This window comes from Aquila chrysaetos, chromosome 12 (genome assembly GCF_900496995.4).
Source record: "Aquila chrysaetos chrysaetos chromosome 12, bAquChr1.4, whole genome shotgun sequence".
NCBI classification, from domain to species: Eukaryota; Metazoa; Chordata; class Aves; order Accipitriformes; family Accipitridae; genus Aquila; species Aquila chrysaetos.
In genome coordinates, this window is record NC_044015.1 from 34,034,750 (window position 1) to 34,058,401 (window position 23,652).

General features: G+C 46.1%; 1 protein-coding gene across 1 annotated transcript in view; it reads left to right on the forward strand.

Moving 5' to 3' along the window:
* SLC5A9 (solute carrier family 5 member 9) overlaps positions 1–16,981 on the forward strand; it is a 32,599-nt gene extending 15,618 nt beyond the window's left edge. Inside the window, exons 12-15 of the mRNA XM_030033896.2 lie at positions 7,470–7,638; positions 8,200–8,415; positions 14,654–14,801; positions 16,773–16,981. Coding sequence (XP_029889756.1) covers positions 7,470–7,638; positions 8,200–8,415; positions 14,654–14,801; positions 16,773–16,981 — 742 coding nt within the window. The remainder of the gene's footprint in view (positions 1–7,469; positions 7,639–8,199; positions 8,416–14,653; positions 14,802–16,772) is intronic.
* Positions 16,982–23,652: the final 6,671 nt, after the last annotated feature.

Here is a 23,652-nt window from a genome sequence, read left to right on the forward strand (position 1 = left end):
CGCTAGGTCTCTATGCAGACGATCGCACTAACAAGAAAGAGCTGTAATCCCTTCAGACAGCCCTTTGAACTGCCCAGGAACTCTTTGACAAAGCCTGATACAACTTCTGAAACACTGGAAACTTTTAGTCACCCATTTTATTTATTTTTAGCAGATAGAAATTACAGATTCTGCAGAAATCTACAGGCAGGCTACAGGAAACTAAGCACAAACCAAGTAATTTTGTTAGTTATTGTATGAAATGAAAATTTGTGTGTTTCTTTTTTTGATAAGTCATAGGCTTTTGAGACTTGAAATCTGCCTGGTTTTAGACTTTTTAAAGAAACCCACTAAAGTTCGTTTCTCTCTGTGGACTGCAGTTTCTCCTTAGCACTACAATGTGAGTTTGTTTCATTGGACTTAAATTTGTAGTATGAAAGCAGTTCTACTTCCCCTTCTGCTAAACTTGTACCAACGCCTTCACAGATGTCACAAAATTGATGCTTGCACATAGCTGGCTAGAAGAGGGGTGCGTATGAGGAAGGAAGATCCCATCTATGTGTGATACTGCCATGACTTGGTGACCAAAGTCCCCCGTGTGTGTTTTTAAAAGTAGCTTGGGTGTCACCCACTGAAGCTCCAGCTTTCAGAGTGTCTAACTGAAAGGAAAGCTTACTCATTCTATAAATAAATGAGTAAAGCCATCAATAATCAAATAAAATATGCTGAATTCACCATCCCTGGTAGATCACTTGGGTAAGGCTGCAGTCTACCCTTGGCTCCTTCCCATTCTCTCACTGGCTAAGTATTCCCGAAGGAAGCTCGTCAAACAAGAAATCTTTGCTTTGGCTTCAATGCCAATGTCAAATTATCCAGGGCTAATAGAGCAACCTGGGGACCATCAGAGCCCCTGAACAGTCACTAACAGAATGTGGAAAGCCTCGACAGTATTTATCTGTTTTCTTTTCTATATGCTTATGAACCATCCACTCTTACAGAGGGGGACACCTCTGTAAGACGTTTCCTTTTCTACAAAGGAAATAATGTGCTGAACACTTCTTCCACAAACACTGATCTTGTCATTCAAAACATGGTTGAGACTCTTAGAAAGGGTTTGAGTGGCTGAAGTTGAAATTTTTTATTGTTTTTCATTCTGTCCTCTCTTTTGCAGGTTGGACCTCAGTATTCAGTGCCTAGCAAATATGCTCTTCGGCTGCATTTTGGAAATCCCTAGCGAAAAAGTCACAGAAAGCTGAGGGGTGGGAAGAATAAAGACCTGGGAACCAATGTCTTTGCATCTTATTTCCTATTTTCCACATGGTCCCATGTAATTTTTGTATAAATTGTTTTATATAAATTACATAAAATACAGCATTTTGCAACTTTCACTTAGTAAGACAGTCTTTTGCATATTTTTTTTTAGGGAAAACCTCCTTCCCCAACAATCTTCAGGACAATTTGTGAAACTTGCAAGATATTTTGTTTATACAAAAAGAGTTTATTTCAGGCTTTTCTAAAGCATTGGGCTGGTTTGGGAAATGGGAAAGGCTTAGTCATATTCCTTAATGAAACTGTGTTTTAATTTAAAGATGTCACAAATTTTATGACAGTCTTTATTTACTTTCACTTAGCCCCCCCAAAACAAGTATGACTTCCAGATTTGCTACAAAGTGAGTAAAAAAGCATGAAATATAAACCAAACTTTGATTAAGAGCCTGATTCTGCTGATTAAAATCAGTGGCCAAACATTTTCATGACTCCAGAGATCAGATTTGAACCTTTACTGCGCTGGACCTGCTCCAAAACCCACTAAAGTCAATCGGAGTTTTTCTTTTGAGCCCAGTCACTGGGTGTCTGTCTGCCTTTTTCTCTCTTAAATTATAAATCACCAGGAGAAGTTTAATCTTGTAGTTTTCAGTGCCAGTGTGACATTTATTTTAACTTCAGCTGTTGACAAAGCACCCCGCATCCTGCATTTCCCTGCTGGCAATCACATGTCTATTCTAACTCACATGTTACTTTCTGTCAGGGATTTTATTTTATTTGTTCTCTACTTACTGCCATCCACTTCTCCAACCCTCCCTTTTCATCTGTCCATCGCATTTGGCAGCAAGAAAAATGGATCTATTTTGCAATACCAATTTCAGTGCCACTTGCCAGTCCAAATAAGAGTTGTGTATCTAACACACCATACAGGGTCTCAGTTTCTGGATTTTGTCACAAGAGCTGTATTTTCTCAGCAGCTTATTAACAGCGTGTGTTTGGGGTGAAAATTAAGCAAATGGAAAAAGGATGTCACAGCAAGGAGCTGTGTTGCAACACTTAGGTTATTATATTGCATTAAGTTAAACAAAGACTGTTTAGCCATGTTATGACTATGATTCTCATTCATTCCAGTCCCTTAAGAAAATGTATTTGAAAAGAGGCAACTTTGCTCAGTCAATTTCCCTTTGGTCAAAATGCTCCCAGGTGCCACTCTTGTGAATTTGACAGGGAAAAAAAAATAATTGTTAAGGGGGAGTAGAGCTTGGGGAGGGGGGCAGGGTGAAGATTGCCATAACTCTGCTGATGCCAAGAATAAGAAGAATAATGGGAACTGTTACAGATCGGAAACTTTCTTTTGGTCATTTATCAAGCCTATATTATTTTCTCATCTTTCACTGTCTTTGGAGCGCGTGTGTCAGCTGAACAAAAAAAGTTACAAGAAATCTTGAATTGCACTCCACTTTTTGCCAGAAAATTGTGCTGACCATCTATTGTGTGCCTGAGGTCAACCATGCAGCTGTTAAACAAGCTCTGCATCCATAAATAGCCCTTGGACAAGGTGAATAAGGGAAAAGCAACTGATGTATCTATCTGGACTTGTGCAAAGCATTTGACAGTGTCCCGCACAACATCCTTGTCTCTAAATTGGAGAGACACGGATCTGATGGATGGACCACTTGGTGGATAAGAAATTGGCTGGATGATCGCACTCAAAGAGTTGCACAGTCAACAACTCAATGTCCAAGTGGAGACCGGTGACGAGTGGTCTTCCTCAGGGTTCAGTATTGGGATCAGCGCTATTTAACATCTTTGTTGGTGACATGGACAGCGGGATTGAATGCACCCTCAGCAAGTTTGCTGATGACACGAAGCCGTGTGGTGCGGTTGACACGCTGAAGATGGAAGGGATGCCATCCCGAGGGACCTTGACAGGCTTGAGAGGTGGGCCCGTGCAAACCTTATGAAGTGCAACAAGGCCACGTGCAAGGTCCTGCACATGGGTCGGGGCAATCCCAAGCACAAATACAGGCTGGGCAAAGAGTGGACTGAGAGCAGCCCTGAGGAGAAGGACTTGGGGGTGTTGGTTGACAAGAAGCTCAACATGACCCAGCAACATGTGCTTGCAGCCCAGAAATCCAACCGTCTCCTGGGCTGCATCAAAAGAAGCATGACCAGGAGGTCAAGGGAGGTGATTCTCCCCCTCTACTCTACTCTCATGAGACCCCACCTGGAGTACTGTGTTCAGCTCTGGGGCCCCCAACGTAAGAATGACACGGACCTATTGGAGTGAGTCCAGAGGAGGACCACAAACATGAACAGAGGGCTGGAGCACCTCTCCTGTGAAGACAGGCTGAGAGAGCTGGGGTTGTTCAGCCTGGAGAAGAGAAGGCTCCGGTGAGACCTTATAGCAGCCTGCCAGCACCTAAAGGGGTCCTACAGGAAAGCTGGAGAGGGACTTTTCACAAGGGCATGTAGTGATAGGACAAGGAGTAATGGCTTTAAACTGAAAGAGGCTAGATTTCGATTAGATGTAAGGAGGAAGCTCTTCACTGTGAGGGTGGTGAGGCACTGGAACAGGTTTCCCAGAGAAGCTGTGGATGCCCCATCCCTGGAAGTGTTCAAGGCCAGGTTGGATGGGGCTTTGAGTAACCTGGTCTAGTGGAAGGTATCCCTGCCCATGGCAGGGGGGGTTGGAACTAGATAATCTTTAAAGTCCCTTGCAACCCAAATCATTCTATGATTCTATGTGACCTGTTAACAGCGAGGCAGGTGGGGAGCTGTGTCTTGGCTTCTAAAATACACCCTGCTTGTGGCCTACTGATAATTGCACATCTCAGCGCGACAGCCACGTTGTTTCAGACTCCATCCACCCATCCATCCATTTTTCATGTGTGAGCTGAACCCAGGGCTGATCTTGAGTGGCATCCAACAGAGAAAACTCACCCAGCTTCAGGGCATGAAAAAATGGACAACACTAAACAATACGTGTTGTTAAGCTGTGAAACTGCTTGCCACAGGAAACTGTGGATACAAAGAGATTTAGAATTAGCTGGATAAATTCCTGGAAGCAAAATTCACCAGGGGCTATTAAATACAAAGACACTATGTCTGGCTCCGGAAGTCCCAGTACCACAAATCACTGGCCCTGAGCCATGATCTGCATGCCCTGTTCTGATATCCTCCCTTAAGTACCTACTACGGCTGGCTACCCATTGGGCTGGACAGACCTTTGGTCCTAACCAGTTTGGCCATTCCTGTGTTTTTGTACTAATAGATGAGCTGGGACTGAATATCACATTCGGCACTAATGTCTCTGCATTCACCCAGCAGCATTTCTATCACCAGCACTCTCCAAGCTGCTTCTGCCACGACATCTGGACATCACGTAGCACCTGAAGCACATTAAGCTTTTTCAGCAGGTAATAAACCCCTGGATAGTGTACGGCAGGCCAGCCCCAGTCTCTAAATACCCACCACGGACATTGCTTTCTCCAGCAATTGCCGAAGCCTGGTTTAGATTAAACTACTTCAGACCAGCCACTGCAGAAGGGCAAGGCTGGAAAAGGAAGTCTCTCTTGTTTTGTTTGAGCTCTTTTTTCCCCGCTGATTGGTTGTTTTGGGCTTGTTTGTTTTTTGGCAAGTTATTTAAAGGACAAATATAAGGCTAGACAGCTGAACGCATCAAGAAGGTCAGCCAATTTCTCAGGCTACTGTCTTTTTCCAGCTGTTCCAGATGAGAAAAAGGATCAGGCAGGGCTGTATCTCCCTGGTTGCTTTCCACAACGTAAAGTAGACTTCTTTGATATAAAGCAAGGGGTTAGAGAGGTTAGAGGATGCTGGGGTGGCAATGCTATATAGGACACCAGCAAGACCCCTCTCCCTGTTGGGCAACTGCTCTTTTCAGAGCCATTCCCACTGTCATATATCCAGGACCACTGTCTGTCAGAGTCCTGAAACAGAGCTGTGCTGTTCATCTCTGGGTCTGGGAATTATATGGGCCGGGAGCCTTCCTTCAGCATCTGGCTTCCCAAACTCCATGACTATAGGGAAGCCTGGGCCACAGCAGTGGAAAGCTCCTTGTGAGACATGAGTTGTGTCAGACCGTCCCCTGCAGCCCTCTCTCTGGAGGGTACTATGCACAGGTTGCCCAGCCCCACCAGTGTACAACCCAGTGTATGAGCACAAACGCGCCAGATCACCATGAACAGGGGCAGGTGAAGCACAGCATCCTTTTCGCACATCAGATTTGGGGGACAGGGTTGGCCTCAGAGGAAGGTGACACTTCTACTTCAGCTGGGTCTCCCAGGGATCCCCTGGGAATTATTCCCCTTTTGTCCTGTTTCTTGTCCGTAAGTGGAGTAGCTTAGCCTGGAAAGGGTTGCATCAAGCAAGCTGATATATGAAGGAAAGAAGGGAGGAAGGGAAGTGAGAAAGGAAGGAATGAAGGCAGAAGAAAGAGAATTAGAAAGAGAAGAAAAAAGAACGAAAAAAAGAAAAAGAAAAGAAAAGAGAAAGAAAAGAAGACAGAAAAAAAAAAGAAAAAAGAAAAAGAAAAAGAAAAAGAAAACAGAACAGAAACCGACAAGACCACCCGCCACTCCAACGAAAAAAAAAAGAACAGACCCCCTCCCCATACACACGAACACGAAACTCTCCCGCCACGCCTCCCCTCCCCCCCCCCCCCGCCACTCCCCCCCCAGCCACCAGAAAGAAGAAAAGCAGAAAAGTAGAAAAACAAATAAAGAAAGGCAAGAAAAAAGAAAAGAAAAAGAAGGAAAAAAGAAAAAGGGACACCCCCCCCAAGCAAGTATGGATTTCTGATGACAGCTGCACAAACGTGCCTTATTCCAGCAGATCTCTCAATTAAAATCAAGCCACCCTAATTTAAGGGGAAAATAAACACAGGCCTGATGTTATGTGCTTTGCTTTCAAAAGGAATCAGCCTGAGGAGAGGCAGCAGGGCCCTTAGGTCGGGAGGGCTGGTTGTAAGGGAGAGGCAGATCTTGCTGCATCAGCTGCCACCCCCTGATGCTGCGACGGAGCCGAGCGGCACTTTGCACCCCTGCAGCGGTGGGGGGGCCTGGGGCAGAAGACCCCCCACCCTGCAGTGGCTCTGGGGATGAGGGGAAATGGCTGGTCTCAGATAGGTCTGAACCACTGAAAACTGGAGTGGAAAGTTCAGTGCAGTGACCCACTGCTCCTTTTTGACCGAGTCCGTATCAGGCAGAGGCTACAAGGGAGAGCTTTGGACAGTCTCTGCCCTGACACTGTCCCTTATGTGAGATCTAGAAGCTCTGGAGTCACTGACTCTGGAGGTCTTTAAGAATGTGTTATTTTTGCATCAGACAGGAGAGATACATTGCGAATACTCCTTTTTTCAGGGAAAAGTGCAGAGAGCTGGGCCTCCCAGCTCTCTATCTCTGTGATAAGTTATAGTACCCTTTGCGAACAAGCTTTGGTACTACATTATATCAGGGGCTTATAAGGTTCTTCTCCTGATAGCGGAATTTAAGCTGCTTTCTGCATGTTTGTGGTGCTTTTCTTCTCCAGTCATGAGCACTAAGTTCTAAACTTTGCTGTGGGGCGGTTGAAGGCTGCAGGCAATCTCATACTCTACCACTGTAGTGAGAGGGGAAGTACCTCTTGCTCAGCAATATGGAGAAACCTCTATAACATACAGTGCAAAGGTGAAGGAGGGTTATGGTATGCACCTGAGTCCTCAGAAGCAATTTTAATAAGCAGCAAATGAGTTGGAATTTGGCAAAAAGGCACTAGACTGAGCATGTTATCTGCTTGGAAAGGTGGCAGAAAGATTGCTTCCACAAACTTCCAGCTCCCTCTCTCTGTCGCATCCGAGAGCTAGTCCTTCAAAGAACATGTCCCTCTCTAGGACACACGAGGTTGAAGGGCTTGCACTGATCCAGCTCATGGTGGGAGCCACCATGCCCTTGTGGATCTCTCATGTGTGTTGACTGGCAAGTTCTAGCCGAGCTTACTCTGAAATCTGTGAAGTTAGTCTTGGGAGTTGGTTGAATTGACTTTCTAGAAGAGAACAATTTTCTCTTTTCCTGTGTACACAGGGAAAGGTTCTTCTTGAGGGTGATCTGTAGATTTTTTCTTAGGAAATTCTGAGAGCAACTAGAAGTGTCTTTTGCTGCAGAACTTCATTTTCAGGTGGACTCCACCACCTGCAGAACTAATACAATTTTATCCTCATCTTCCAGGGTCTTTATCCTCATCCTTGTAGTCATCAGTATTCTCTGGATCCCGATCATTCAATCAGCCAACAGTGGCAAGCTCTTTGACTACATTCAGTCCATAACCAGCTATCTAGCCCCACCGATCACAGCTCTCTTCATCTTGGCAATCTTCTGCAAGAGGATTAATGAGTCTGTAAGTGGAGTGTCAACAACCAATTGATATAGATATATAATTTGATGCAATAAATAAATAACTGTCCCCTCAGTACCTAGCCTTTGAGACTCTTTAAACTCAAAAGCCAGTCCAGCTAAAGTGTGACAATTAGACAGCCTTTCCCTGGCATGCGTTAGTGGATCTTAGCCCAGTCTCTAGTGTATGTGTGTTTGCTTCCAAGAAGGCACTGCAAGTGGTACTCCTTGGCAGTCCCATTTGAAAGCATAAAAGGTAAAAAGTTGTTCCGCACTTTAGGGATGATGTATGAAAGTCTAGTTGGAGGCATGTTGTTAGAAGGAGACTCTTGCATTGTCTGTGCTCTGTCTGTTCCATGTTCGAGGGCAGAAAGAGAAAATGAGGATTTTTAACTGAAAACATCCTCCTTTGATGCATGTCAGTGTGGGTTTCCATCAGGCATAAAAGGTCTTGGTCTAAGAAAGGGCAGAAAAGAGAAGAAAAGAAAAGAAAAGAAAAGAAAAGAGAAACCTTCAACCAAAGGTAACATGCAGTGACCTTTTCTTTATGCTTGCCTTTTCTCAGGGTGCTTTCTGGGGCCTCATGGTTGGGCTAGCTGTTGGTCTTGTTCGGATGATCATCGAGTTTATTTATAGCACACCGTCTTGCGGTGAGGAGGACAGAAGACCAGCTGTGCTAAAGGACTTGCACTACCTCTACTTTGCCCTCATCCTCTGTGTCCTCACTGCAATTGTCATTGTCCTTATTAGTCTCTGCACCCCACCGATCCCTGAAGAAAAGGTAAGTAAGTGACTTGCAGTGGCACCCTTTTCTTAGAGTGCCCGTTTGGTTTCCAAAAATCTCTGAAATCTGTCCTTTTCTTTTCCTCCCATGGCTAAGAGATGGTGTGTAATGCTTATACTGCAAAGAAGCCCTTGCTCCTCAGCTTTCTATTCCCCAGGCCGCATAGTGTTAATGCTTCCTGAGGCACTGAGTGCTTCAAATTGAGTGTGAGTTCCCATGCTGTGCCTGGAGTTGGGCAGACACCACAGCCCATCATAACTGGAATAGAAGGAAAAGAAGAAGGGGAAGGAGATTAAATCACATTACAGAGCACTGCTGAGGAGGAATTAAATATATCTAATTGTAGCATCTACCCTGTTTCAGCAGAGCCAGCATCAATCTTGCAGGCAAACAAGATTAATATCTTTTGCAACATGGGCATTTAGGAAAATAACATTTTGTCCCAATGTGATCTCAATTACATTTAATAACTTTGAGTCAGGCACAACTTTCTTTTACTTAACACATTAAAATGGTGCAGAGTTGGGAGGCTTTATATAATAAAACCTTAAAACAACTCTTCCCAGAGTTTTAAAGCAGCTGTCAATATAACAAAACTGCCATCTACCTCCAAACAAAGGTTACTGGATAGATTTAAAAGACCTATTTTTTTTTTCCTGTCTAACTGCATGAGGAAATGAGGGTGATGCCATCACAGCATTTTCTATCTGTTGCTTCCTCATAACTTGTAAAGCATTAACCAGTTCCATCAATGTTTGATTGAATGTTAGTGGTGTCAAAGATACCCAGCTCCTAAAGATTACATGAAAGCAAGTGCTCAGATAGAGGAGAGGGGGAGAGAGACACTGTCTTTGTGTCTGCTTTGAGATAAAGTCTCAGCTTTTATTAGCTATCAGAGGATCCACATGGGAGAGAGAAATACTGGCAAGGAGGCACCATTAGTTCTGCTGCTTACGTTGTTCACTACTGCTCAGGGGTGGCCAGATGGTTGCCAGCAATTAATTACTGTGGTTTAATGAGTTCCCACTCATCATCTGACCTGTGATAACTAAACATGTGCAGTGCTCCCTGCCCACAGCAATAGCAAGATAAGATGCATTAACATAGCACTGGCAAATAGTGAGCATCATACCAACAGTCCAGGAAATGAAGAAACTGGCCATAGCACCTACAGGCTTTTTAGTCTGACCTCGCAGGTATAAAAACATTTAAAGCACGTTTTAAGAGGTGGGGTTCAGGATGGAGACCTACTATAATAGCATCAGAGAAAGAGAAGTTATGATCATAAGAGATTCCTTAGAGGAGATTTTCAGTAGAAATAGGGGATTCTATAGGTGCTAGACTTAAGGGACCTTATTTGACATATTCTTCAAAGAGCCAATGCTCGGAAAAGGTGGATTCGGACTGGAAGTGGTCCAGGGAGGAAAGCCAATGGGATGTTCAGGGAGGATAGGATTTTGTGTGAAACAGCTGTGTGCAGTTATTTCAGAGGAACAAAGGACGAGGGGGTGGTGGCTGGGCCCCCAGGTACATCTGGAGAGCCAGGGAGGGAGGAGAGCTTGGTAAAGGGCATTGACAAATATAGGCTGGGCTTTTCTGTGGAAGTGTTCTAAAGAGGGATGTTTAGGATAACCTTTTGGTAGGCTATGGACCCCACATAGTGCTGAGCTCGGTGCTTGACCTCTGTATAAGAGATTCTGTTGAAGAAAATTGATAAGAATTAATGATATTGTCTGTGGTAGTGAGAGGCTGGACACAGAGAACCCAGATCAATCATCTGATGATGGTGATGACCATCCATGTCCCATGTGCCCTCTTCCTCCCCCTGCCTCCGCCAGTATCTTCCCACCACAAGGAAAATGAGATGGGCTGCCAGGCAATTTGTGCCACTAAGTGGTAGCTAATTCCCTCTTTCCGTACCTCAGTAGGAATGGGAGAACCTGCCCCTACTTGGTTTTAGTCTGATTTTCATTCGCTTTCTACTATTTATCCCCAATTTCAACAGGAAAGGTCTGCCCTTGTTCCTCAGAGAACAGCCAAAGTGAAGGCATGGGTTTTAAGCCAAGGTAGGTGCCAACGTTGCTGGGTTGCTGCCTGTCTGGCACGAGTCTGAGTGGGCAGCATTAAACCCAACATTTTTCATTTTCTCTCAGTCAGACTGACCCCAGCTTTTGTCCTAGACATGAGCGCAGGTGTAGGTTTGGACTGTCACTCCTGGTGGCATGGTTTCTCATGGTGTCCTGCAAGCAGGGCTTGTCTCCTCATCTCAAGTTAGTCTGTGGCTGTGCTGGGATGGCTCAAGGATAGAAGGGCTTTGGGAAGGAAGGACAGGAGGTAGAAATCAGGATGGACATGTCAGGCTCTAACCCTCGGGGTAGAAACTGGCACCTGAACTTTGTGTTTGGCCATTAGCGACCTCAAGTTGCTGGGGTTTGGCATGCAAGTGGGCAAACCTGTGGTGTATGTCTCCATGGTAGTGGCTGAGAGGGGGAGGCTGGGTGTCCTGGCCAAGGATATCTGAAGCTCTGGTGCTTCCCAGCCCCATGTGTTAGTCAATTCACGTGATGAGCCTCAGATATTGCCCCCCTAAAAATTGCATGGGGCTAGTTCTGCTAGCATTTGAGATGTAATGATGAAAGACACCATATAAGAGCTAGGAATTACACCATTTATTTTGTCAAGCAAAAGGAAAAGAAAAACAAGCCACCAAAGAAACAGCCAAGGAAATATAGTGATAGATCATACTTCAGCAGATGTAAATCAGCATAGCTCCATTGCCTTCAAAGACCAGGAACAGCTGTTGAGCACAGTTATGCCGCTTTACACCACCTGAGGATCTACACTGGACAACTTTAAATATTGAATCTCAATGCTTTTGAGATAGTAAATAGGCAAAAGGAGAAAAGAGATTTGTATCTCATGTTAAGAGTGTTACAGCTAATGTGCCTGGCTTTAAATGAATTACAGTCGAAGAACTGCAAGCTGTAGCATTTTCTCCTGCTGTTTTGGACACTCTCCCATCCCTGTGGTGATTGATGCTGTGCTGGAAAACAAGTATGCAAGGAATTTGTTTGGTATGCTCCAGAGTTCATATGTCTTCATTGTAGGTAGTCCATATTGTGTCACGCCGTCCTTGAAAACCCTGCAAAAGAGCTTACAATTAAATTTGAGACTGTGAAGCTGAAACACAACTGTCAGGTGCCAGATGGCATTTTGGAACAGAAGGATTTATTCTAGTTTACAAACAACAAAAGAAAAACTTTGCTGAGTTCTTGCAAACTCCCTTGTCCAAGGAGAATATGAGGGTGAAAAGGGAGAGGAACAGCCCACAAAGCATGAATGCTACACGAGCAGGTCGCCTCCCTGGGGGTCAGGGCTCACCCAGACAGGCTGATGGATTGGCAGTTCCACCTGACGTGCTCTGGGGTCAGGGATGTTTTCCCTGCGTCTTGAGGTCTGGCTTGAGTGGCTCCTTTAGGTGCATAGCCTAGGAGGAGCACCAAGCCCGCTTTGGGTGGCCTGAGCCCACACCGTGCACTCCGAGGTGCTGCAACTGAAGCTCCCACAGCATCATTTAGTGCCACTGAGAGCAAAGCACGCTCAGCTCCTGTGGGAACCAGGCACTCATGGAGGAGCAAACCGAGGGGGGACACAGGCTCCCTGAGCAGTGCCCACGCATGGCTCTGCAGTGGGGAGCCGAGCCACAGGGCTCCCCGGGACCCACCAAGTGGCTACCCCCCACTCCTCTGCCCTCGGGCATGGTGGCCTCGGGCAGCAGTTCCAAGGTCCAAGCTGATTATGCTAACGCAGCTCCCCTGTCAGCAGTTCTTCTTATTTATGTATTTGCTTGCTTTCTCCAGGCATGCAAAATACGTGCCATCATCTGCCTCCCCATCCCCATCCTTTCGTGAGTCTGTGCCAGCCAGCCCCGTGGTGGCCTCCATGGTCACACGGTGCTGCCGGTCTGCCCCGACATGTGTCCTCCTGGCGACGGCAAAGAGGAGAAAGGAATTCCTCAAGGAATTCAGCCAGCCAAAACCTCTGCAGGGGAGCTCGAAGCTGGAGCGTTGGTGTGATGCTTCACTGAGGAGGCCCCTAGGGTGGTGGTTTGCTTTATTTGGCCATGGCCAAAGCACCAGCTCCTCGGTGGGTCAGTGGGAGGATATGCGATGAGGTAACCTGTGTGTCTATGCTGCTTTCAATTGGGAATCGCTTCTGTCCGGCAGAGTCTGAGCCCCGGGTAAACTCTAGCCCGTGCAGATTTTGCTGCGATGTGAAGAGACAGTCATTCAGTGACACGTGGGAAGAGGAGGGAAAAGAAAAAAAGTTTTGGAAATCCTTTAGTACCCTGAAACTTTGCTATGTTCCAGTGACATTTCCTAAGTGATTAAAAAAAAAAAAAAAAGAATCCCTGAGAAAGATGAGGATCATCAAATCAAAGCAATTTAGCACATCGTGACAAGAAAGATTAGCCCTGCCCAATGCTCATCTTGGTTGAAAATGATTTAAATAAAGCTATAAATCTTCTGGAAATTATGCAACATTTTGTGTCAGCTGGAAACTCCTGCCTAGATTTGTGTGTGTAAAATTCACAAATTAAACTCACGTTACTTTGTAAGTGACCCATTTGAGACGTTCATTTCCATATGGGCAGAGCAGGGAGGCAGCCGCTCGTCAGGCAAATGTGTGACTTTTTGCCCGACCTGTTGTCACCACTGCAGCTTCGCTGCCCTGGTCCCATCCTGCGGCTCCTCTGCAAGGCGGGAGGACAGCCCACGCGCTTGGGCAGCTGCGTTTGAGTGGGATTGATGAGCGTGGCCCTTGCTGCCTGGCTTGGCCAGAGCCCGCGGAGGTTAGGAAGTGTCGATCCCACCAAGCTGCTTGGTGGGCCGTGGTCAGCCAAAGACGCAGCAGGCCTGGCTTAAATTCAAAGACCTGAGCCCCTGGGATGGTTAACCCCACCTCGCAGCTGCAAAAGGACCGCTGTGAGGTTTGCAAGATTAATGCCTCCTGTGCACTCGCTCCCTGTGTCCCAGGGAGGAGAAGACTTTCAGACTTGTGCTAGGATAAGAGTTTCAGACCTCCTGCTTTTGTAAAGCAGAGCAGATTGCAGCCGCAGCAGCTTATCCAGGACTGATCATCTTTCGTGGCTTTCAGTGGTTTGTTCACTGAAAGGCTGCAGAGAGAGGTAATGTTTTCTATTGGCCCGATAGAGAAAACTGGAATTAAAAAAACCAAAGAAAAAAAAGCCAAACCAACAAACAAGCAAAAAAAAAAAAAAAAAAAAGGCATTTGGACAGGCAAGTCTTACAGTGTGTGCCCAGAGCTCATTTTTTCCTACTTAGAACTACACCTGTTGGTCTAATGTATGGTACAATCCTCCCTGCAAATTGTGACTTGATATTCGCTGTCATGGCTCTGTCTGCCCACATAGTTGCACTTCTTGAACACATACTTGCACTTGCAGAGACACAATACTGCTACTTTTCCCACTACGAGCCTTCAGATAAGCTCATTTGGAAGTGCAGGTTGCTCCTTTGATGTGAGCTTGTCCCAACTGTAGGGTTTAGTGTTCACATTGGGTTTTCTTTTCTTGTAAAATGACAACTGAGATGAGACAGAAGATCCTCGAGTGCCTCCCCACGTCCCAGAGAAGGAGCTGCTCAAATACCAGTGTTCCCATGGCCATATATCTGCATCATGCCCTTATGGCCATGTATCTGCACGCCAACACCAGACTGATCTTTCTCTGCTGAGGGTACAATTGCTGTCCGTGATTGACTGTATCCAGAGAGGGTTATCTTGGCTTCTTTTTTCTTTTTTTTTTTTTTTTAATTTACTTTATTACCCTTCCCTGTTTGAGGGCTGCCATTCTGGATGCAGATTATCATTATTTCATGTCAATCAAATGAGCCTAGCAAATAGGAAGCTGCTTCTTCAATGTCTGCTAAAAGGTTACTCCTGGTAGAGACAGGGATGGAACAGGTTAATTATTAAAAATAGAAGGAAAGAAACTAGATTAATTCACACTTCTTTTCAGCTCCAACTGGAGGGTGTGGGCACCTATGCAGAAGGGAGGTGAGAGAAAGTGGAGGAGTGGAGGAACAGGCATCGCCCCAGAACAGGTCTCTCAGCACTGTCTTGGATCTGTGCCCCCCCAAAAGAGGGAGATGACTGGCATGCCAGTCTGGGACTGACAGGCAATAACCTGTTTGTTCTCTGTCCCACTTTGCAGCTTGCTTGCCTGACGTGGTGGACAAGACACAGAAAAGCACCTGCCATTGACCTGAAAAATTATAAGAGCGAAGCAGCACAGATCAATCCAGCCAACGGAGAGAATGACTTGGTTGAAAGTGCAGATTCAGACAATAAGGAGCAGGCAGGTAGGGTGGCTGTTTGTGAACAAGCATGCTCATGTGCATGTGAGTGCACAGTCAAGATCCCATGCAAGTCCCTCTAAAGCTCATGAGAGGTCATTTGTTGCATTCACTGGAGTTGGGGCTTGTATTTATGGGTAAACCAGTTATAATGATGTGACAAATGAAAGTGTTGTGGTTCTTGGTCCTCCCAATATATCTTCTAGCATTTACCTTCATGTCACAGTCCTCTGAACGGCTCAGAAGAACTGCCATTCCTGAAAAAAAAAAGAAAACCCATCATTCAGTAAAATGTTTTTTCTTTCTCCTCCCTAGAACAAGTTATTTACCCATGCAAACTACCCCAGTCCAGTTCTTCCCAAGTCACAGTATTTTAGCATTTCAGGTGTGGACACTTAATGGTGTGCTGGACTCCTTAGACGGGAGTCAATGGCCACTTACGAACATCCCTTGGGAGGATGGAGGGCTGTGCTGCTGGGACACTGCTCCTTGCCCCATTGACACTGGGGCTTTGTGCCGTGACACTGCATCTATTTGTCTGTCTCACCAAGATGCTCTTGAGGGGCTCCACAGCACTACTGCAGGCATAACCAAAGCAGCAGCTACCACTAGTGCTATGAAAGTCATGGCAGGCTCTTTAATTTCAACTTTCAGCACATAAAAGTGGCATCCTTTCCTGTCTTCATCATTGCTAGGAGATAAACCCCTTGTGTATGTGCTAGAAATGCCTCCTCCTTACCCCTGTGTGGGCTCTGCTGGCCAAACTCACCCAGTGATGCTGTAATATACTGTATCAAAATAGCATCATGGTCTGGCGGGACCATGAGACGCTGGAGGCAGACATGTGAACTTCATGGATGTCCTAGGATAAATCTACAAGCCTCAGTTTTCTCATTTACGCTATGCCAATAGTATCTTTCATCTTCCCTTATATCCTATATAAGCCATAGTTAAAACTCAGACCCAAATTTCTTAGAGCTCTGTGTCCTACTAAGGGTATTTAATAAGAAGGAAGGCAAAGAGTCAAATGAAGTTAAAAAGCTGTCAGGAGACAGAACAGTAGCAGAAGATAGGCAAGTTCTTTTCAGAGCAGACAGAGGTTTATTCCGCAAATCCATTTAAAAAATGCAGGTTTCTGGTTTTGAGCTCAACCTTCCAAGGTTACAGAGCAGAACTCTCAGCAGAAAGGCACATACACACGATTTCTTCACTCCTTCCTGTTCCTGGTCAGTCCAAAGGACACTGGTACCAATTACAGCCAAGCTAAACTGAAGTGAACAACTAAAGAAATCTCTTAATATTTTTTTTCCCCAACAGAGTAAGTTTGGGTTTAAGTTGAATGCAGCCATTCAGCATGTTTTATTATTTCTTATCAATTTCTAGTTCACTTAACTAGCTCAGATTTTTATAAACAAATGTCTTGGTATTTTGGTAATTAGTAATGATGGGAAAGGAAATGCGAAACACAGCAGTTGACAGTTTAATGAGTTTTTTTTTCCAGGTAACACCTTTTTCAAGGCCTTATGACATTCTGCATTTCAATAAAAGGTTATATTTGGAAAGAACAGCCAGCAAAATACACACGGCACAGGGCTGACAATTAAAACACATGCTTCATCCGGCATGTCACGTGTAATAAATAAGCCAGGCTATCTCTAAATGGACCATCATGCTGTCAGGAATTTGTGAAAGCGGATGGAAGCTGGGTCAGGGAGGAGGGGGAAAAGGTCTGTTAATTAACTAATTAACTATTGGTGTTGCAATCAACCAACTGTAATCAGGCTGTGCTGTACATGGTTGAGGCAGAGCTTTCTCTTTTCCCTTCCCTTCCCTTCCCTTCCCATCTTCCATATCCCACCCAAGGTGCATCTCGAGCCCCACTCCAGATTGCTCAATGCACCTCCAAACCAGCGGAAGGAGGGAGGGAAGAGTCCCACCTAGATGATAACACCCATTTTTTTGGTCCACCTCTCGCAGCAGCCAAGCCTCCCTGCTGGAAGATGCTGTACTTGTGGTTCTGCGGTCTGTCCACCAGCCCCACACCCACCCTGTCCCAGGAGGAGAGAGCTGCCCTGGAGAGGAGACTCACCAGCATCGAGGAAAAGCCCCTGTGGAAGACTGTTTGCAATGTTAATGCTATTCTCCTGCTGACCATTAATGTCTTTCTGTGGGCATATTTTGGCTGAGGTGGGGTCAGGCAGCATGTGGCTTTGATTTCTCTCAGCTGTCCTCATCTTCATGTCTAAACTGGAAGCATCAGGTGATGGAGACCCTCGTGATGGTCCCCGGAGGTGCCGGCACACGTTGGCGCAGCCCTTCCCCGGAGGCACTGCTTGCTGGAAATGGCTGCGGGGCACAGTTTCTCCATAAGATAAGGTGTGACCAAGCCTCAACACTGGTCACATCCAGGATACGGGGGATGTGGACATCAGGTGGATCAAGTCAGGAGACCTGGGGTCAATTTTAAAGGTGCATCGCTCAGCCCAGCAAGGAGCAAAGGCTTTGGAAAGCTGGGTCCTTGCTCCCCTCATGCACCACCTTGGGGCTGACTTCACACTGCTGCTCTTAGCGGAAGGACTTCTGGTTTACACTGGTGTGGGGAAGGAGACTTAAGCACTACCTGAAGATTTTTATATGGCCAAAATTCAGATGGGGTTGGTGTAGGACCACTGGATTAGCTCAGCAGTGACAACCTTGGCTCCCACAGCCACCCCAGGACCTGTGTTGGACCCCCTCCACCCCACCACCCCCTCCGTTGGCATTGGAAGTGGGGACAGGGACTTCCCTGCCTTCCCCGAGCCCCCCCAGCCTGCCCCCCCTGCTGCATGATGGTGGGGCTTACAACCATCTGAGCCTGTTTACTCCTTGGGCCAATCCTGCCCCTTAACAGCATTACCAGCAATAAAGGTGCCTGAGTAACAAAGCCAATTCTGACTTTGGGTTATTGTGTTTATTTATCCTGCACTGACGCACAAAGGTCTCCCTGGGACCATGGTGACCTGGCTGTGGTAGGGAAAATAATAAATATCCCTCCTTGGGCCAGGTCCAAGGCTGGACCTTGCTTTCTTGAGCAAGTCTGTGCTTGTCTGGCCCATCGTGGTGCCATCATATGATGTGGCATGGCCATAACCTTTTAAAGCACCTCCAGAGGAACAGACGGCAGTACCCACTGTTAGTATCTTTGTCTGGTGGTTAGGATGCTCATCTGGAAGAAAGCTAAAAATGCCCACGGGGATGTGACCCTCCACCCCAGCATCCGAGGGGCACGGTCAAGCCACGAGGCGTGGGCTGTGCGGAGAGGTGAGGGCATGCGGTGAAGGCCAGTGCCATGAAGGTGAAGAAAATGAGGCATGATCCAGCAAGGAGAGGAGAAACAAGGCTCTGTGCCCACCTGGCACAGGGAGCCCAGGTCATGGTTCCCCCGCTCATCCTCAGTTTGGATGGAGGAGACTGAATTGGCCATGCAGGATGGGGTTGGTGCTCTGCTCATGCAGGTCAATACAAGCATTTGCTTTTTCTAAGAGGAAAAAGTAGATTTCCTTTGAATAAGGGAGATCGCAGCCCCATCAGTCGCCCATCCAGCCATCCCCATGGGAAGAGGCATACGCCGCAGAGCTTGCCTTGCCTTTCCACTATTCAATTTCAAGCAGGTGGTGCCCAGATCAGAGGGTGCCTCAAAACATTTAGAGGAAATCAAGTTACCAGCTGTGATTAATAGCTGTTAAATGTCTAATAATAACGAACACCTTTCTAATGCTTTTAGAAATACCAGGGCTCTCGCCTCCTCGCCTAGAGCAGAGAGGTGCTGAGTGCTCCTGAGCCACAGAGCCCCTCAGCAGCACTTAGCTCAATGGCTTTATTGGCTTATTTTGACTACACATCTGCTAAAGCCAGGGGGAAAGCAAGACGGAGCAGGATGAGGAATACTGGGGCAGTTTTTGAAATGTTTGAGATTATTCTTTTCTGCTAAGAAAATTTCAGTTTTGCAGAGAGTAGAAGTGAAATTTTCTAAGCCTTTTTTTTTTTTTTTTTTTTTTAAATGAACAAATAGTTTTCATCTTTGGCTATACGATGCTGCCCTCTTCCCCTCCCCATCTCACCCCATGGACCCTGGAAGATGGTGTTTCCTTTAAAAGGATGATGTCTATGTCAGTTAAACAAAAAGTAATGAGCTTTGAGAGATGTGACTGCATCTCTGAGCTTGGCCCACAGAAGGAATGGAGACATCCGCACTGCCAGATGCAGCCAGCTGTGCGCCCCGCAGGAGGAACACATTTCAATGGTAAATTTATTTGGCTTGCTACTTACTTTGAACCACTAAAGTGAAACAAAAGAAAAAATAGTCATTGGGGAGGGGGAGTCTGAAACGTTTTATTGGAATAAACCAAAGTAATCTCAAAACATCTTGACCTTTCCTTGTATTTTCTAAGAAAAAACATATTTAGCTGAAAAAAATTAAAACCAAACCAAAAAGAGATTATATTTTTCCTCCTCATTGAAGATTGGGGATGGGGGGAGTTTCCGTTTCATGTTATTCCTCGTTTCAGTCCCTCTGCTCCTTCCTTCTCATCACCCACACCCATTCCCTCTGCCTACACCCACGTGCAGCTCTTCCCTCCTACATCTCCCAGGCCCCTTCCTAGCCTTGATAATTTCCATTTTATGCTACATCTCCCCATGGGTTGCACTTGAACACGTGGAGTCCCTCCAGCCCCAGGTCCCACTCCCTCCCTGCGGCAAGTGGGACCCTGCTCACCCCAGCAGCTCCCCATCAGCCTCACCCCTGCGTGCCAAGGAGCCACGGGGACGGGGATAGGGACAAGGAGGGGGATGGGATGGGATGGGATGGGATGGGATGGGATGGGATGGGACAGGATGGGATGGGATGATTCTCAGCTCCCTGCCACTGCAGGGGTGATGCTGTGGCAGAGATTGCTGCTATGAGCATGCAGCTCTTTGCACCATCTTAGATATGCTCTGGGGCTGTTAAGAGGGAAAGCCCAACAGAGGCTCTGCAGGTCTTACAAGCCCAAAATAAAATGCTCTTTTCCTAACACGGATGATCAAGGCTGAAAAACCAAGGCCCATGACAGTCACATGCAGCACCTGTGAAGAGCTTTATCTCCTAACGTGTTGTGCATCCAGTGAAGCGGGGGTACTTTCCAAAGCTGTGTCAGTTGAAGACATACGAGCGCTTAAATGCCTGTGGCAGGCTCTGGAGGAACCTTTTTAGAGCTACAAGAGGTGGGAACGAGCGCGGACCCCGAGCGAAAGCGTATGTCAAACCCCGGGTGCTGCAGCTGCCGCAGCCCGAGCTGCTCCGTGCCAGGAGCAGCTTCTCCACCACCATCGCTCAGCCCACGCCGTGAGGGCAGAGCTCCCGCGGGAACATGGCTTATCTGCAAATCCAGCCAGCCAGAGCCCCAAAAGCAAGGAATGAGCAAATTCGTGGGGTCCGGAAGAGTTTTTAGCAGCGACACGGGGAAGCGCACGTGGGACGTCAGAGCCCAGCAGAACTGGGGCTTCGGCGATGACAGGCTCGGCCGACGGCGGGTGCCTTGGCGCTGGGCTCCCCGCAAGCCTTTCCTGAGGAGTAGCTTGTCATCGCCCCAGAAGCACTATACAGCCTCGCTCCTCGCAGCACGTGATGAATTGCAATATCCTAACAAGAACACATCGCTTTCAGAGCTGTAACCAATATACAAGTCCATTGGCAGCAGATGTTATTAATGATGCCAATACATATTTTCTTATTAATCTTCCATACTAGGCTTGTGTCTATCTGCAAATGATTATCATTCATTTTCCTGACAAATCTATCAAGATCATTTATTACTGTTCGGCAAAGGATCTTCTTTTAAACAAAGATTAATAACATTGCATTTTATCTGGCTGGCTGAGCCAAAGGAAATGAAATTAACAATGAACCCTACAAACATGTCATCACTTTAATTTACCGGAAAATATTTTAAAATGTTATTTAAAAGAATATACGCTATGGTGGGCAGAGTTTATTACAAAGGAAAGAAATGAAACCGCATGCATTTTAGCAGGGTGGAGAGTAAGTTAGCAAACAGGGCACCATGTTTTCTCTGGTTCCTTGCGCTCATTTTCTGGGACAAGGAGGGAGCAGCACTCACAGCCTTCTCGGTGTGCACAGATGGGCACCTGCCCAGGTGAATCGTAGCTGGAAGTCACTGTTTCTGGGTTAAAGCAGATCCTACCCGGGATCACAAGCTCTCATCCCTGCAGGGAGAACCGCCCTCCCTGCATTCCTATAGAGGGAAACTTCACCAGGGTAAAGCTTGTGGAGATCTGAGGGAGAGGAGGGCACGTGTGGGCTGGCAAAGTCCTGGCACCTTTCTGCACTTTTGGTCCCCGTGAGGAAAAGAAACAAACTCAGTAAACTTACATGGTTTAGTTTCCTTTCTTCTGCACTCTCTTCTTACTTTCCCTTCCCTTCATTTGAGTAACATAAAAATAATCAATAAATACACACCAAAGACCATATTAGAACCCCCCTCTTACTTTTACTGCAAATAGTAATGCAAAAACTTAATACCAGCTTTGCTTTTGCATTGCTTTGTTTATACCCATGAACTTACTTATACCCATTTTGAGCCCCATTTTTGTGCAGGTGCCCACCACTGTCTCTCCGCAGGACTATCCCCATGTCCCTGGCTCTGGGCTGTGACATCTCCAGCAATGGGACCCCCAACCTCTCCCCTCCACAGCCTTGTGCCTGCCTGGAAGGTGTTCCCCCCCCCTCCCCAATACTCCAGCTCACTTACCTATTTCTCAGCACCCAGTGCTTCCAACACCAGAAAATTACTCCCTTGCCTGGGGGGGGGAGAGGAGAAGGCTGCTTAAAACAATTTTTAATTATGTAGTCAAGAAGTGTCTCTCCTACAGATAATAAAGTCAACTTCTTACCTTCAGTGGATTCATCTTATCTTACCCAGATACCAGGTTGGGAGCAATGTTTTAAACCCCAGACAAGAGAAAATAACCCGGCTAACCTCAAGCTGTAGCAGTTTCAAAATGCTGACATATCGGCGAGAGGATTTCCAAGTGTGCATTTGTGTATCTCTATGGAGCAGCAAAAGCACACTCGCTAAATTGGCTGGTATTTAACTATACATTTTACTGCTACATAACAAAGTCTTCTGGATTTTTATTTTTTTTAATTAAAAAGTCATCAACATAGCATAGGTCTTGAAAAATTTATAACAAATAAGAAAAGCCTCAATATACCCCAAAGCAGGTTTTGGCTCGTCTGCAGATTAAAAGGCAATGAGTTAATAAGAGATGCAAATTGGCCCTCTGTTTAAGCTGGAGCTGTCTCTCCAGTTACTCTGGGGACACTCTGTAGTTTGATAAAGTGGCAAGAGCTCAGGCTGCACATGTCCAGGCCATACATATTGAAGTAGGACCAGACTCCAAGCTTCTAAAAGGTCTAATCTGCTACAGTGACCTAGCATTTACTGGTAGAATTTCTGATCTTTGACTCAGCAATAACCACAATGCCTATGGCAGACCATCCCTGCCTATTTCTTTATCAAACTGCCAGCTTAGCCATGTTTATTTTAGCATAATTGTCAATCCTGGCATAAAGACTGCAAGCTAAGAAACCAGTTTCTGGCTAAGGTGGTCTAAAAGCTAAATACTCACTACATCATTATTAAAAAAAAAAAAAAAAAAAAAAAGGAGCTGCACTTTATTTCTAGTGTGACTGCATCTCGCTCCAGCTTTCAACTGCTGGATTTCATCAAGCCTCTTCTGTTACATTAAGCAGTTGTCTGTTATGAACTTACACCACATAAATAAAAATCATACATAGCACATGCAGAGAAAGAGGGCTTTGTAACCATGGAAAGGCAAAAAAAGGGATAAAGCTAAAAGGAAGTGGCAAAGGACAAAATGTAGTGGATGAAAAAAACAAATTCAAGCCTCTCATCTCACAGTCCTGTATATACATTTAATGGGGTACGTTTATTTTCCCCATTTCAGACTAATGCTAGCGTAATGTGGGAGGTGTCATCCAACCTCGGTGATTCCCCAAAGACAGGTATGAACAGTTTTTAGTTTGTTTGCCTTCGGCAGTAAAAGAGAGATATACAGTGTTGTGAATGCAACATAAGGAGCAATAGATGAAAGTGATTTTTTTTTAGCATAGGTAAAGTGTTGGTGTCACAATTTGAGATTTTTTTTTTTTACAACCTCCTCTGAAGCAGGTGAACATGAGTGAAGAAGCCAATTGCTGAGCTGCCGCCCCAACACAGTGTTGCTGCAACAGTGATGAAGGCTCCCTTCTAGGCTGCGAAAGGTTGCAAGGAAAAGTCACTGCCTGTTCTTCAGAGAAGTGAAAGACGACGGCTTCTGCCTCATCACCCAAACGTAACCTTCTCCCCAGTGGAGACAGCAAATCCACTGGGAACACTAAAATACAGATGTCCTTGTTGGACAAATGCTCAAGGAGGAGTCTTTGTTGGTGTTGCCCATCATTGCCCCACTGTGCACAACGCTGTCTTTTCCCAAGTGTACCCTGATCCTGAGTCATGCCTTTTCTCCACCTTTCTGTGACCCAATGAGTCTTCAAACTCCTACAGGAGAGCCGGCGAATGCTTCTGCCCCAGAACTGCCCAGGCTGCCTCACGCCAGGTACTGGCGACTCTTCAGAGTCTGTTATAGGTTTAAAGTCCTTCAAGGGGAGCAGAGAAGTCTGTGGACATCCAATGGCACTTTAATTCCTGACCTGAGATCCCATATAACACCACCTGAAGCCGTCTTCATGCCTGCCTTCCCCTTGTCTCCAATGCAATTTCCAACACCTCTGTGTATCCATCTCCGTCACAGT